A 12202-nucleotide genomic window follows, 5' to 3' on the forward strand; every position below is an offset into this window, starting at 1 on the left:
ACCAAACGTTTAAATTATTATTTAGTAAACTTACTAGTCCTCTTTTTTAATGAAACTAACTCCAAAGGGACGCGGGTGGCGCTGTGGGTTAAACCACTGAGCCTAGGGCTTGCCGATCTGAAGGTCAGCGGTTTGAATCCCCGCGACGGGGTGAGCTCCCGTTGCTCGGTCCCTGCTCCTGCCAACCTAGCAGTTTGAAAGCACGTCAAAGCGCAAGTAGATAAATAGGTACCGCTCCAGCGGGAAGGTAAACGGCATTTCCGTGCGCTGCTCTGGTTCGCCAGAAGCGGCTTAGTCCTGCTGGCCACATGACCCGGAAGCTGTACACTGGCTCCCTTGGCCAATAAAGCGAGATGAGCGCCACAACCCCAGAGTCGGTCACGACTGGACCTCGTGGTCAGGGGTCCCTTTACCTTTATCTTAACTCCAAGCAACTTGCACCAAATAATAAGTAACAAAGAACTAAGCTCACACTACTCACCCCAGGAATTCTGGGAAGTGTAGTTTCTTAAGGGAGTTGGGAATCGTAGCTCCTTGAGGGATAAACTACAGCTCCTGGGAGTCTTTTTTTTGGGGGGAGGGAGCGCTTTCAAAGCATTTTAAATAGGCTTCTTGCCAGCGGCAGCTGAGGTCTTCTTCACCAATTTTTTTTTTTAAAACCACCTTTCATCTGAAGATCAGAGGATGCTTTGCAACATAGAAACACGAAAATACTTAATATAGTGAGAACAAAAACAGCAACCTCCCTCCCGGTTTAAAAATCCACAGCTTCTTTAATCCTAGTATGCAAGAAGCGAAGGACTTTTGAACAAATGTGTTCTGTTCAGCATGGACCCACAAAAAAAAAAAAAAAAAAAAAAAACGGATTTAAGTTAGGCCTATCCAATAATTTCAATGGGTCTTACTCAAGAGTAGAACTAACCCACCATTTATAACGTCTGCAGCGGCGGAGGCAATGAAACAACTTTTAACAAAACATATACAACCATTTTTATTTTTATTTTAAAAAAATTAATGTGCATAAGGTTTCTTCAGTATTTATAATGGAAACAAGAGGCGGTAAAGGAGAACTTAGAAGAGGCGAGTAACAACTCACACGAGTAACAAAAAAGGAGCAAATACGGGTATTAACTTTTTTTAAACTGCCCCCAGGTCAGAGGACTCTCCGGGAGAGAGACCAGGGGATACGAGGGCGCCACTGGCCTGTGGCCAGGCTACGTCTCCTGCTCTCCCTGACCACTAGGCCTGCAGCATCTGGAGGGACAACCCCCTTGCCCCACCAATGTCCCTAAGCCCCTGGGCTGGAAACGGAGAGGGGAGAACAACAAAACTCTTTGGGATGTTGGCTGCAAGGTGATTGTCTCTAAAGTTCAGAGTAGAAGGGGGGTTTTTTTGGAGGGGGGAGGGTGTTTCAGGGTCAGGATCCGCACTCAGAACGCAACACTATTTCGCCCCCTTCAGATTGAGAAAGATTTGTGCAGAAATTCCAAACGGGGGAGGATTCTCCTCTCCCTGCCCAGCCCTTTGAAGTCCCAAGGAGAGCGATGGGGAGGGATCGGTGTCAGGGTGGTGGGGTCCCGTAAATATACCCCCATTCCCATATGTGGCCTGCTTAAATGACCTCTGCAAGAACCCTTCCATTCTCGACACTTTCACTCCCCTTATCAGAGCATGGCAGGCCGCTTGGGCTTTTGAGAAAAGAATTCAGGTGTGCAGTGGCAGCTGGTGGGCCAGGAAGCAGGGAGCTGAACAGTAGGTGGCGCCAAAGCCCAGGTCAGGCAACTTCTCAGCCACACAGCCTTGCAAGGCGGCCAAGGAAGAGGAATGACGGAAAGTCGCTTTTGCAAGCTCACATCGCAGTGTATTTCCCCCCCCCCCACACGCGTGCATTAAATTAGTTAAAGCAAGGAGAACCAGGGGGCCTTTGCATGGGAGAGCTTGGCACTGGGAGACGCACCCCAGAGCAGGGGTGGGGTGATGTTATCGGCTGGGGGCCTGCGCCGATGTCCCAGGCGGACTCGCCGTCTCTGCTGCCTTCCCCTGGTCTGCACTGACCCTGTGCAAGTTTACAGACGAGGGCCGCAAGCCACAGGCCTCCAAGCGACCCTTGGCAGGCGGCGGGACAACTTTGCGCATGGAAAGATCGGTGGGTTGGAGTTCACCTTCTGAGGAGCTCTCGCTCTCTGGGTCCTCCCAGTCCCTCGCGGTGGTGATTCTGGTACCAATCCTCGGCGCAGCTGCGCCTTCAGCCAACTGCGGGGGCTCCCTCGAGCTACTTCCTGTCTCTTTGGAGCCACTTCCTGTCTCTTTGGAGCCACTTCCTGTCTCTTTGGAGCCACTTCCTGTCTCTTTGGAGCCACTTCCTGTCTCCTTCCAGTCACTTCCTGTCTCTTTCACAACAACGGGCATGGCGGACCTCCGGCCCCTGATGACACTCACCTGGGTGGGCAGGACAGCGGCTTTGGGGGCAGGGCTGACAATGAGGCTGCCGGCCCGGGAAGGGCCCTCTTCGCTCGTCTCCTGGGGGAACGGGCTCTTGGGCTTCCCGACGTGGACCACCTCCACTTCCGCGCTCTCTTCCCGAGACCCGGAGCGGGAGGACGGGCGGGCGGCCTGGTCGCCGTAACCCACAGTCACGACGATGATATCCGAGTCCTCCTCGGCACCGGGCGCTCCCTCCTTGGCGGTCCTCTTCTCGGGCGAAGGGGGGTCCGCCTTCTTGCGCGGCCGACCCCGCTTCCTCTTTGCCGTCGCCTCCCCGGGTGCTTCCGCCGGCCGCTTGGCGGGGGGCTTGGCTCTCTGCGGGTCCTGGGGGCTCCGCTGGGCCTCGCAGCCGTTCACCCCTCCACCGGCAGGGGCGCTCTTGTGTTTCAGCGCGATTTCGGCCACCGGCGGCACCGGCGCCATGTTGATCACCGGCATCATGTTGATCACCGGCACGGCGCTCGGAGGGCTGACCACGCCGGCCGGCCCGTTCACGGCGGGGGCCAACAGAGTGGACGGCCCCGGCCCCACGGAGAGAGCCATCTTGACCGTCCCCCCCGAGGCAGTCAGCTTGGGCGCCAGCACGGCGGGGGCCGGGTGCATGGCCGCCACTCCCGGAGACACCACCAGCCGGTCCCCGGGCTGGACCTGGACGCGGGGAAGCAGCAGCGGCAGCCGAGCCACCAAGGCGTTGATCTGCGGGCTGCTGGCGGGCTTCGCCGGGGCATCCGGCGGCTTCTTGGCCTCGCTCCGCAGAGCTGTGGCTGAGGGCTTGGCGGCGTTTTCCGCTTTGGCCTGAGGAGAGGACAAGAGAAGTGTTGGGTTCAGCTGCCCTTTGGCCTTTGGCCAAGCCGCAGGCCCAAACCCAGGGATGAGCCAGAAGGCCAGAGATAAAATGGGTCGACTACAGATGGGGCTGCAGAAATCGAGAATCCTGCCCAAACTGGGGGTGTGGTTCCCCCTCACAAAGTTGAATTTCGACTTTTGAATCTCTGTGCCCCACCGGCCACCACACTTGGGTCTTCCCTTAGACTTCTTCCAGTGGGGTGTTGTGCATTTCCCAGACCAGAGGCAGATCGCACCAGATAACACCTTAGGGGCTGTTTTGGGCACGGTGTGAACATGATGCTGAACTGGTCCAACTAAAAGGCCCTTCTGAGGTGCTTACATAAGCTCAATTCTGCATCCAGGGCAGCTGTCTACCAGCTCCATCTGGTATGCAGGATGAGGCCCTCCCTTCCCACAGACTCCCTCACCAAGGTGGTGGATACTCTAGTTATCTCTCGCTTGCACTGCTGCAATGCGCTCTATGTGGGGCTGCCTTTGAAGGTGACCCGGAAACTACAACTAATCCAGAATGCGGCAGCCAGACTGGTGACTGGGAGCGGCCGCCGAGACCACATTACACCGGTCTTGAAAGTCCTACATTGGCTCCCAGTACGTTTCCGAGCACAATTCAAAGTGTTGGTGCTGACCTTGAAAGCCCTAAACGGCCTCAGCCCAGTATACCTGAAGGAGCGTCTCCACCCCCATCGTTCAGCCCGGACACTGAGATCCAGCACCGAGGGCCTTCTGGCAGTTCCCTCATTGCGAGAAGTGAGGTTACAGGGAACCAGGCAGAGGGCCTTCTCGGTGGCGGCGCCCACCCTGTGGAATACTTTCCCATCAGATGTCAAGGGGATAAACCACCACAGACTTTCCAGAGACATCTAAAGGCAGCCCTGTTCAGGGAAGCTTTTATGCAGGAAGCCACCCAGAGTAGCTGGGGCAAAGCAGTCAGATGGGTGGGGTATAAGTAATAACTTGTTGTTGTTGTTGTTGTTGTTGTTGTTACTACTACCTGGGTCTGTTTATTGTCTGAACTCTCCAGGCCTTCTGGCTCATTTTTCTTCATGGTTTGGGGCGGCCGTTTGTCACGGTGGTTCTCGGTAATTTCTGCAACCAGAAAAGATTTAGATCAAGAGAGCTTTCTCTGAACAAAGCTCCGTTACAAAAAAAGTAAAAAAAGTGGGGAACTCACTGGGGGATAGGAACATAGCTGTCTTATGCAGAACCAACCCATTGGTCTATCGAGCTTAAAGGTAAAGGTAAAGGGACCCCTGACCATTAGGTCCAGTCGTGGCCGACTCTGGGGTTGCGGCGCTCATCTCGCTTTACTGGCCGAGGGAGCCGGCGTACAGCTTCGGGGTCATGTGGCCAGTAGGACTAAGCCGCTTCTGGCGAACCAGAGCAGCGCACGGAAACACCGTTTACCTTCCTGCCGGAGCGGTACCTATTTATCTACTTGCACTTTGACGTGCTTTCGAACTGCTAGGTTGGCAGCAGCAGGGACCGAGCAACGGGAGCTCACTCTGTCGTGGGGATTCGAACCGCCGACCTTCTGATTGGCAAGTCCCAGGCTCAGTGGCTTAACCCACAGCGCCACCCGCGTCCTACCTATTGAGCTTAGTATTATCTAAACTGGCTGACAGCGGGGGTTCTCCAGGGTTTCAGGCAGGGGCTACCCCCAGCCCTACCTGAAGACGCCAATAGAGGATTGAACCAGGGACCTTCTGCATGCAAACGCTCTACCCCTGAGCTGGCTGTAAACATAAAGCAAGATTCTACTCCTCATGGTTTAGACCGGTTTAACTCAGGAGCTGCTCTCAACTGCATCACCGATCTAGCTCAGTGTCGTCTACCGACTGACAGAGTCTTTCTCGGGGGCCAAATTGGACCCCCAAGAGTGGCCCACGATCCAGAAGTTGCCCACCTGTTTTACCTTGTAAGTCAAGAGGTTTATATTTTGTATTCCAACGTGGGCATCACTCTCATCCACACTCGCAGGCCGCTTAGAAGCCTGCGGCAATTTACAAATTAAATTATATCAACAAGAAAGCCATCTTCAAATACCGTATGTTCCGGCGTACAAGACGACTTTTTATCCCTGGAAAATCACCCCAAAAGTCGGGGGGTCGTCTTATACGCCGGGTATACGCGTTGGGAAAGAGGAGAGGGAGTCAGTGAGCAGAGGCGCCCCTGCTGGCATCGCTCCTCCTCCCTCCCCACAGAAGGGGACGCGGAAAGTCCTTCTGAGCGCGGCGCTCGCCCGCCCGCCCCCCAAACGCCTCGGGCTGCTGCTGCTGCGACGGCAGAGGAGGGGTGCGCGCTCTGCCCCGGCGGTGCTCCAACTCTCTAACTCTAAAATGGAACAGCAAAAGTTGGGGGCCGTCTTATATGCCCAGTCGCCCAATACGCCGGAATCTACGGTATTTCAAGGACTGAAGAGGGAGCGAGCTTGTTTTCTCCTGCTCCCGAGGGCAGGACTCGAACCCGTGGCTTCAAGTGGCAAGGAAGGAGCTTCCGAATAAACCTCAGGAAGAACTTTCTGACAGTAAGAGTCGTTCAGCGGGGGGACAGACTCCCAGGAGAGGTGGTGGGCTCTATGAAGAACCCGTCGGGCAGCGCGATGGAGGCGCAAGGAGCGGAGGCGGGCGTGAGAAGGGGTCTCCCACCTGAGACCACCATGGCCATGATGAGGTCGACGTGGGGCGAGCGGGAGCTGATGATGTGTTGCTGGATGAGGAACTGGGCCACCTCCACAATGTTGTTGAACGAGCGCTTGAGGATCTTCTCGGCCCAGTCGCAGGTCAAGGCGCAGGCCGCTTCCATCACCTCGTCGCTGTAGGACTGGAAGACCTCTGGCCGCTCCGGCTGTAGGAGAGGAAGGAAGAGGAGGTTAAGGGGTGATATGATAGCCATGTTCAAATATATAAAAGGATGTCACACAGAGGAGGGAGAAAGGTTGTTTTCTGCTGCTCCAGAGAAGCGGACACGGAGCAATGGATCCAAACTACAAGAAAGAAGATTCCACCTAAACATTAGGAAGAACTTCCTGACAGTAAGAGCTGTTTGACAGTGGAATTTGCTGCCAAGGAATGTGGTGGAGTCTCCTTCTTTGGAGGTCTTTAAGCAGAGGCTTGACAACCATATGTCAGGAGTGCTCTGATGGTGTTTCCTGCTTGGCAGGGGGTTGGACTCAATGGCCCTTGTGGTCTCTTCCAACTCTATGATTCTAAGAACAGGAAGAGTGAGGAGTGCCTGGCACCGTTTTCCCACATACCATCAAAAGCGGATCTGAAGTACCGCTTTGGGCCCAGAGATGCCACGCTTCTGCCGTTCCGCTATCGCGCAACGCAGCCTCCGTCTTGAGCTCAGAAGGCTTTATTTACCGTCATACCTCAGGTTACAGACACTTCAGGTTGCGTGATTCCGGGTTGCGCACCGTGCCAAACCCAGAAGTACCGGAACTGGTTACTTCCGGGTTTTGGCGCTTGCGCATAAGCGCTATATCACGCTTTGTGCATGCGCAGAAGTGCTGAATCGCGACCTGTGCATGCGCACATGCGGCGCTGCACGTTGTGAACGTGCTTCCCGCACTGATCACGTTCGCAACCCGAGCGTCCATTGTACTGGTGTGTTTCAGAAGACTCGCGCACCGCTGGAAAGACCTCAAAACAGTTTGCCAAAAAATAAATGATGAAACAAGAACCAGCAAGAAAAAATAACAGCTGTGATTAGGGCTGCCATACGTCTGGGACTTCCCAGACATTACCGGTATTTCAAAGGTGGAAGTGATGTCCCGTCCAGGGGGAATTTCCAGAAGGCGGCAGCTTGTCCTGGATCTTTGACAAGTTAACCGAAAAACTGCAGTGGTTTTTACTTTTTGAAATATAGCAACCCTAGCTTTGATTATCAGCAAGAAAAGTTAACTATATTTTGCTTCCAACCGATATAAAAATACAGTAGAACATCCAACATTGAAAACTTCCCTAAACTGGGTTGCCTTCATTTTTTTTTATAAAATTTTTATTGGTTTTTTCACAATTTATATAAACACAAACAATACACAATACAGACAAACAAACACATAAACAAACATGTATAATTTCAAATCCTTTTTTTCTTAAACCTTACTTCACCGACTTCCCCATACCTCCCCTTTCTAAACTGGATTGCCGAGAAGGCCCTCTTCTGCCTGATTTCCTGTACCTTGTATATCTGTATACAAAATAAAATAATATGAACCTGTGCAAGGAATACAGATAACGTAAGTAATATAATGAGAATTACTGGAAGCTACATATTTTAATTTGTTATGCAAGTGTAATATATTGTATTTGTTTATGTTTGTTTTTCTAACCTTTCTTACTTTATTGTTTTTATTCATTTGTATCATCTTTTGTATTATATGTTATGTATATTTGTCTATGTGAAAATTAATAAAGATTTTCTTTAAAAAAGGAACAGGGCTTGGACTAGGCGAGTCTTTTTGGTTCACTTTCTTAACGCTTTTCAAAACACGGAGACACACGCAAGAGAATAATGAGCCAACAACCAGGGCCTTACCGACTCCGTCTCTTTCAGATCCAGGCTGGGGAGTGGGGGCATGTTCACCACAGTCTTCCTCCGTATCCCGCTGTAGCAATACGTGGGGGCAGAGTTAAGGAGGAAACTCGAGAGGCTCCATTTCCATTGCCACATCCATTTATTTCATAGCTGGGGAGGCTCAAAGATGTTGTGGGGTACCCCTTCGCGGGAAGAATCTGCACTGCGCCTGTTTCTCGTTTGGAGGTACAGTCATACCTCGAGTTACAGACGCTTCGGGTTGTGCGATTTCGGGTTGCGCACCACACCGAACCCAGAAGTACTGGAATGGGTCACTTCTGGGTTTTGGCGCTTGCGCATGAGCACTAAATCACACTTTGTGCATGCGCAGAAGCACCGAATCGCACAGATCACGTTCGCTGTAAGAGTTTTGTGAAGGTGGGATATACGGCTGGGCCATCTCCTGAGCACAGGAAGGTTGTGCTTGCATGAGCTTGGGGAGTGTGAGACAGTCCGCCGCAGCCTTTCACTCACCTTACTGCCACCCACACCGCCTTTTTACACACACAAAAAGGATATTTTGACTGCCCGCGACCCCCCAGCCTCCTTGCTTTGATGTTCGGGAAGATTTCCCGGATGATCTTGCCGAAGTTGGCCGCGCTCAGAGAGCGGCTGCAAAGGTTATCACAGTAACGCCTGCCAGGGGAAGGACAAAAAGAAAAGGCGGTTTATTTATCAGTTGCATTTAGATCCCATCTTCTTCCACTCCCCTGAAGGCGGCGAAGGACAAAAAGAAAAGGCGGTTTATTTATCAGTTGCATTTAGATCCCATCTTCTTCCACTCCCCTGAAGGCGGCGTTTACGGTTCCCTCCCCTCCTCATTCGATCCCCACAACAACCCTGAGAGGCAGGTTAGGCTGAGAAGTCACCCGCGGGGAGCTTCGTTTGGCCGAACAGGGATTTGAACCCAGCTCCACATCTGACACTCTAACCACTACACCACCGCTGCCTCGCTTATGGTTTACATGCTGTCTCCGAAAAATTTTACACATCGCTTGGGAAGACAGGTGAACTAATGACAGTGTACTGGAAGAAGCAAAGATCACCAGTGTTGAAGCAATGATTCTTCAACATCAACTTCGTTGGACTGGTCATGTTGTGTGAATGCCTGATGATCGTCTTCCAAAGCAACTACTCTATTCCGAACTTAAAAATGGAAAGCGTAATGCTGATGGTCAACAAAAGAGGTTTAAAGACTGTCTCAAGGCAAATCTAAAAAAATGTAGTATAAACACTGACAACTAGGAAACACTGGCCTGCGAGCGCTCCAGTTGGAGAACAGCCTTGACCAAAGGTGTCATGGGCTTTGAAGACACTCAAACTCAGAACACAAGAGAGAGACGTGCTAAGAGGAAGGCACGCTTGGCAAATCCGCATCGTGATCAACTCCCACCCTGAAACCAATGTCCCCACTGTGGAAGGAGGTGGGGGATCCAGAATTGGCCTCCACAGTCAATTACGGACTGACGGTTAAAACCGTGTTTATGGAAGACAATCTTACTCGGCTACGAGGGATCGCCAAAGAGGAAGAAGAGGCAACCTCCCCACCCCGCAGAGACGCCTCTGGTTCCCGTCCTTCAGATCCAGAACTCACTTGTAAGCATCAAAAACGTCTTGTTTGGGCAAACAGGTGTCCGGGTATTCCTCCAGGTGATTCCGGATCCACGTGCAAGCATGCATGTGTTCAGCTGAGCTCAGAGAAGTCAGGTCCAGGCTGGCAGCCCCGAGAAAGGAAAGTAAATAAATAAACAATAATAATAATAGGAACAGGTCAATTCTGTGTTCAGGGCGGCTGTTTACCAGCTCCATCTGGTACGCAGGATGAGACCCTCCCTGCCCGCAGACTGCCTCGCCAGAGTGGAGCATGCTCTAGTTATCTCCCGCTTGGACTACTGCAATGCGCTCTACGTGGGGCTACCTTTGAAGGTGACCCGGACACTGCAATTAATCCAGAATGCAGCAGCTAGACTGGGGACTGGGAGCGGCCGTCGAAACCACATAACACCAGTCCTGAGAGATCTACATTGGCTCCCAGTACGTTTCCGAGCACAATTCAAAGTGTTGGTGCTGACACTTTGGTGCAGTATACCTGAAGGAGCGTCTCCACCTCAATCGTTCTACCCGGACACTGAGGTCCAGCGCCAAGGGCCTTCTGGTGGTTCCTTCCTTGCGAGAAGTGAGGTTACAGGGAACCAGGCAGAGGGCCTTCTCGGTGGTGGCGCCTGCCCTGTGGAACGCCCTCCCATCAGATGTCAAGGAAATAAGCAGCTATCCTATCTTTAAAAGACATCTGAAGGCAGCCCTGTTTAGGGAAGTTTTTAATATTTAATGCTGTATTGATTTTAACATGTGATTGGGAGCCGCCCAGAGTGGCTGGGGAAACTCAGCCAGATGGGCGGGGTATAAATAAATCTCGGGGTGGTTACAGCATAAAAGCACAATATAAAAACACAAACCACATAATGAAAACAAAAACCCAATACAGTGGTATCTCGGTTGTCAACAGTAATCCACTCCAGAAGACTGTTTGACTTCCGAAATGTTCGACAACCGAGGCGCAAAGGGTGGCAGGCAATTTCAACGGAGAAAATGGAAAAACACACATTCAAAAACAGAAGCATTTACTTCCAGATTTTTGGTGCTCAAAAACTGAAACGTTTGGCTTCCGAGATGCTCGAAAACCGAGGTTCCACTGTAATCCCCCCTTCCCCTGGTTTTGGCAAAATGTGTGTAAATTCAGCACCTTCTTCCTTTTCCCTGACATCTTTCGAACCCTGCCCCTCTCGCATTCAAAGTCTGCCTCGGGAACCATGAGGTCCACCAACTTGAATTTCAACGGCGGTTCCAAGGATGGATTCTCAGGCCTGCACCTCACAGATCCCTGCATCCTCCGGATCCATAAGGACTAGAAACCTGCCCTTTGGTTTTTAAATTCCACGGCAGCACTTTGCTGAAGTTTAGGCCTAGCTGGATGTCTCACTGGTTCGGATAAGTCAGGGGTCAGCAAACTTTTTCAGCAGGGGGCCAGTCCACTGTCCCTCAGACCTTGTGGGGGCCGGACTATATTTTGAATGAATAAATTCCTATGCCCCACAAATAACCCAGTCTTTTTTATTTAAGTGTTTAATTAAGTATTAATTAGGAAGATTAAAGTTTTTTTGTATATAAATTTGCTTTTTCTTCTTTCTTCTTTCTGTATTTTCTTAATTGTTCTTTAATTTTCATTTTGTAGTATGAGATTGTAAATTCTTTGTATCAGTGTGTAATTTAAATTAATAAAGATTTAAAAACAACAACAACAAATAACCCGGAGATGCATTTTAAATACAGTGGTGCCTGGCAAGACGAAATTAATCCGTTCCGCGAGTCTCTTCGTCTTGCGGTTTTTTCGTCTTGCGAAGCACGGCTATTAGCGGCTTAAAGAAAAAGGAAACAAACTCGCAAGACGTTTCGTCTTGCGAAGCAAGCCCATAGGGAAATACGGAACGACTCAAAAAACGGAAAACTCTTTCGTCTTGCGCGTTTTTCGTCTTGCGAGGTACCACTGTAAAAGCACACATTCTACTCATGTAAAAATAGGCTGATTCCCGGACTGTCCACGGGCCAAATTTAGAAGGCAATTGGACCGGATCCGGCCCAATTATATCTCCCATGGGGTTGGTTTCGCTCGGAGGCTGCTAGTTGCTGACTCCTAGATGATTTTTTTAAATTTTATTTTAAAGAAAGCAGCTTTCTGATTTCCTTGCCTTTCCACCACAGCGTTTCCATCCCTCCAGTATATACAAAGCAGGAAATGAACAAGATTTGGGAAACAAGGCCGCGATCACTCACTTCTTCTCTCCTGAACTTGGGCCAGAAGGGAGTTGGAGGTAGAGATACAGTTTGGCATGGTCAGTAAACCTCTGGACATCTTGCTGTGCTCATAGAAGGGGGAAAGAGAGACAAGTGAAGATCACCAGGAAATGAAAACTGCCAAGAAGTAAAGACAAGCCGTGTTTTGTGATCAGCTGTTGCGACAATGCACAGCTTTGCACCGGATACCTCAAGGACTTCCGCTCCCTATAGGAACCGACCCGGGCCCAGCAATCATCATCTGAGGCCCTTCTCCAGGTGCCCCTTCCATTTTTTATTTATTATTATTATTATTATTATTATTATTATTATTATTACTATTAATTGAATTCTTTATTAAACATATTTCACAAAATTATACATCATTATATTACAATTTGTATCCCATACGGCAAAAAAATTAAAAATACTTTTTTTAAAAAAAGACCTAAAATAGACT

The 12202-nt window shown here is 50.6% G+C and overlaps 1 protein-coding gene across 2 annotated transcripts; it reads right to left on the reverse strand.

Moving 5' to 3' along the window:
* Positions 1-1398: 1398 nt before the first annotated feature.
* LOC309524494 (DNA-binding protein RFX5-like) lies at positions 1399-11993 on the reverse strand. 2 transcript variants are annotated; one of them, XM_082242438.1, is made up of 7 exons: positions 11743-11993; positions 9506-9625; positions 8427-8547; positions 7873-7950; positions 5979-6177; positions 4325-4419; positions 1399-3279 (listed from the first exon to the last, which is right to left on the reverse strand). In XM_082242438.1, exons 2-7 carry the CDS (start codon positions 9589-9591, stop codon positions 1981-1983), a joined length of 1878 nt encoding a protein of 625 aa, XP_082098564.1. In that variant the 5' UTR covers positions 9592-9625; positions 11743-11993; the 3' UTR covers positions 1399-1980. The 2 variants fall into 2 exon arrangements, with proteins under 2 accessions (XP_082098564.1, XP_082098563.1); XM_082242437.1 differs by having other exon boundaries at positions 7873-7954; positions 8431-8547; positions 11743-11989.
* Positions 11994-12202: the final 209 nt, after the last annotated feature.

Source organism: Podarcis vaucheri, assembly GCF_965113315.1.
Source record: "Podarcis vaucheri genome assembly, contig: HAP1_SCAFFOLD_357, whole genome shotgun sequence".
Classification (NCBI taxonomy): Eukaryota; Metazoa; Chordata; class Lepidosauria; order Squamata; family Lacertidae; genus Podarcis; species Podarcis vaucheri.

Bases quoted from the DNA above. Each gene is read 5' to 3' on its own strand.
- LOC309524494 (XM_082242438.1), bottom strand. From the start codon at position 9,591: ATGCATGCTTGCACGTGGATCCGGAATCACCTGGAGGAATACCCGGAC. The intron at 6,178-7,872 runs GTAAGGCCCTGG...CCTCTCCTACAG, and splicing joins ATCTGAAAGAGACGGAGTCG to CCGGAGCGGCCAGAGGTCTT. The intron at 4,420-5,978 runs GTGGGAGACCCC...TTCTGGTTGCAG, and splicing joins CATGGCCATGGTGGTCTCAG to AAATTACCGAGAACCACCGT.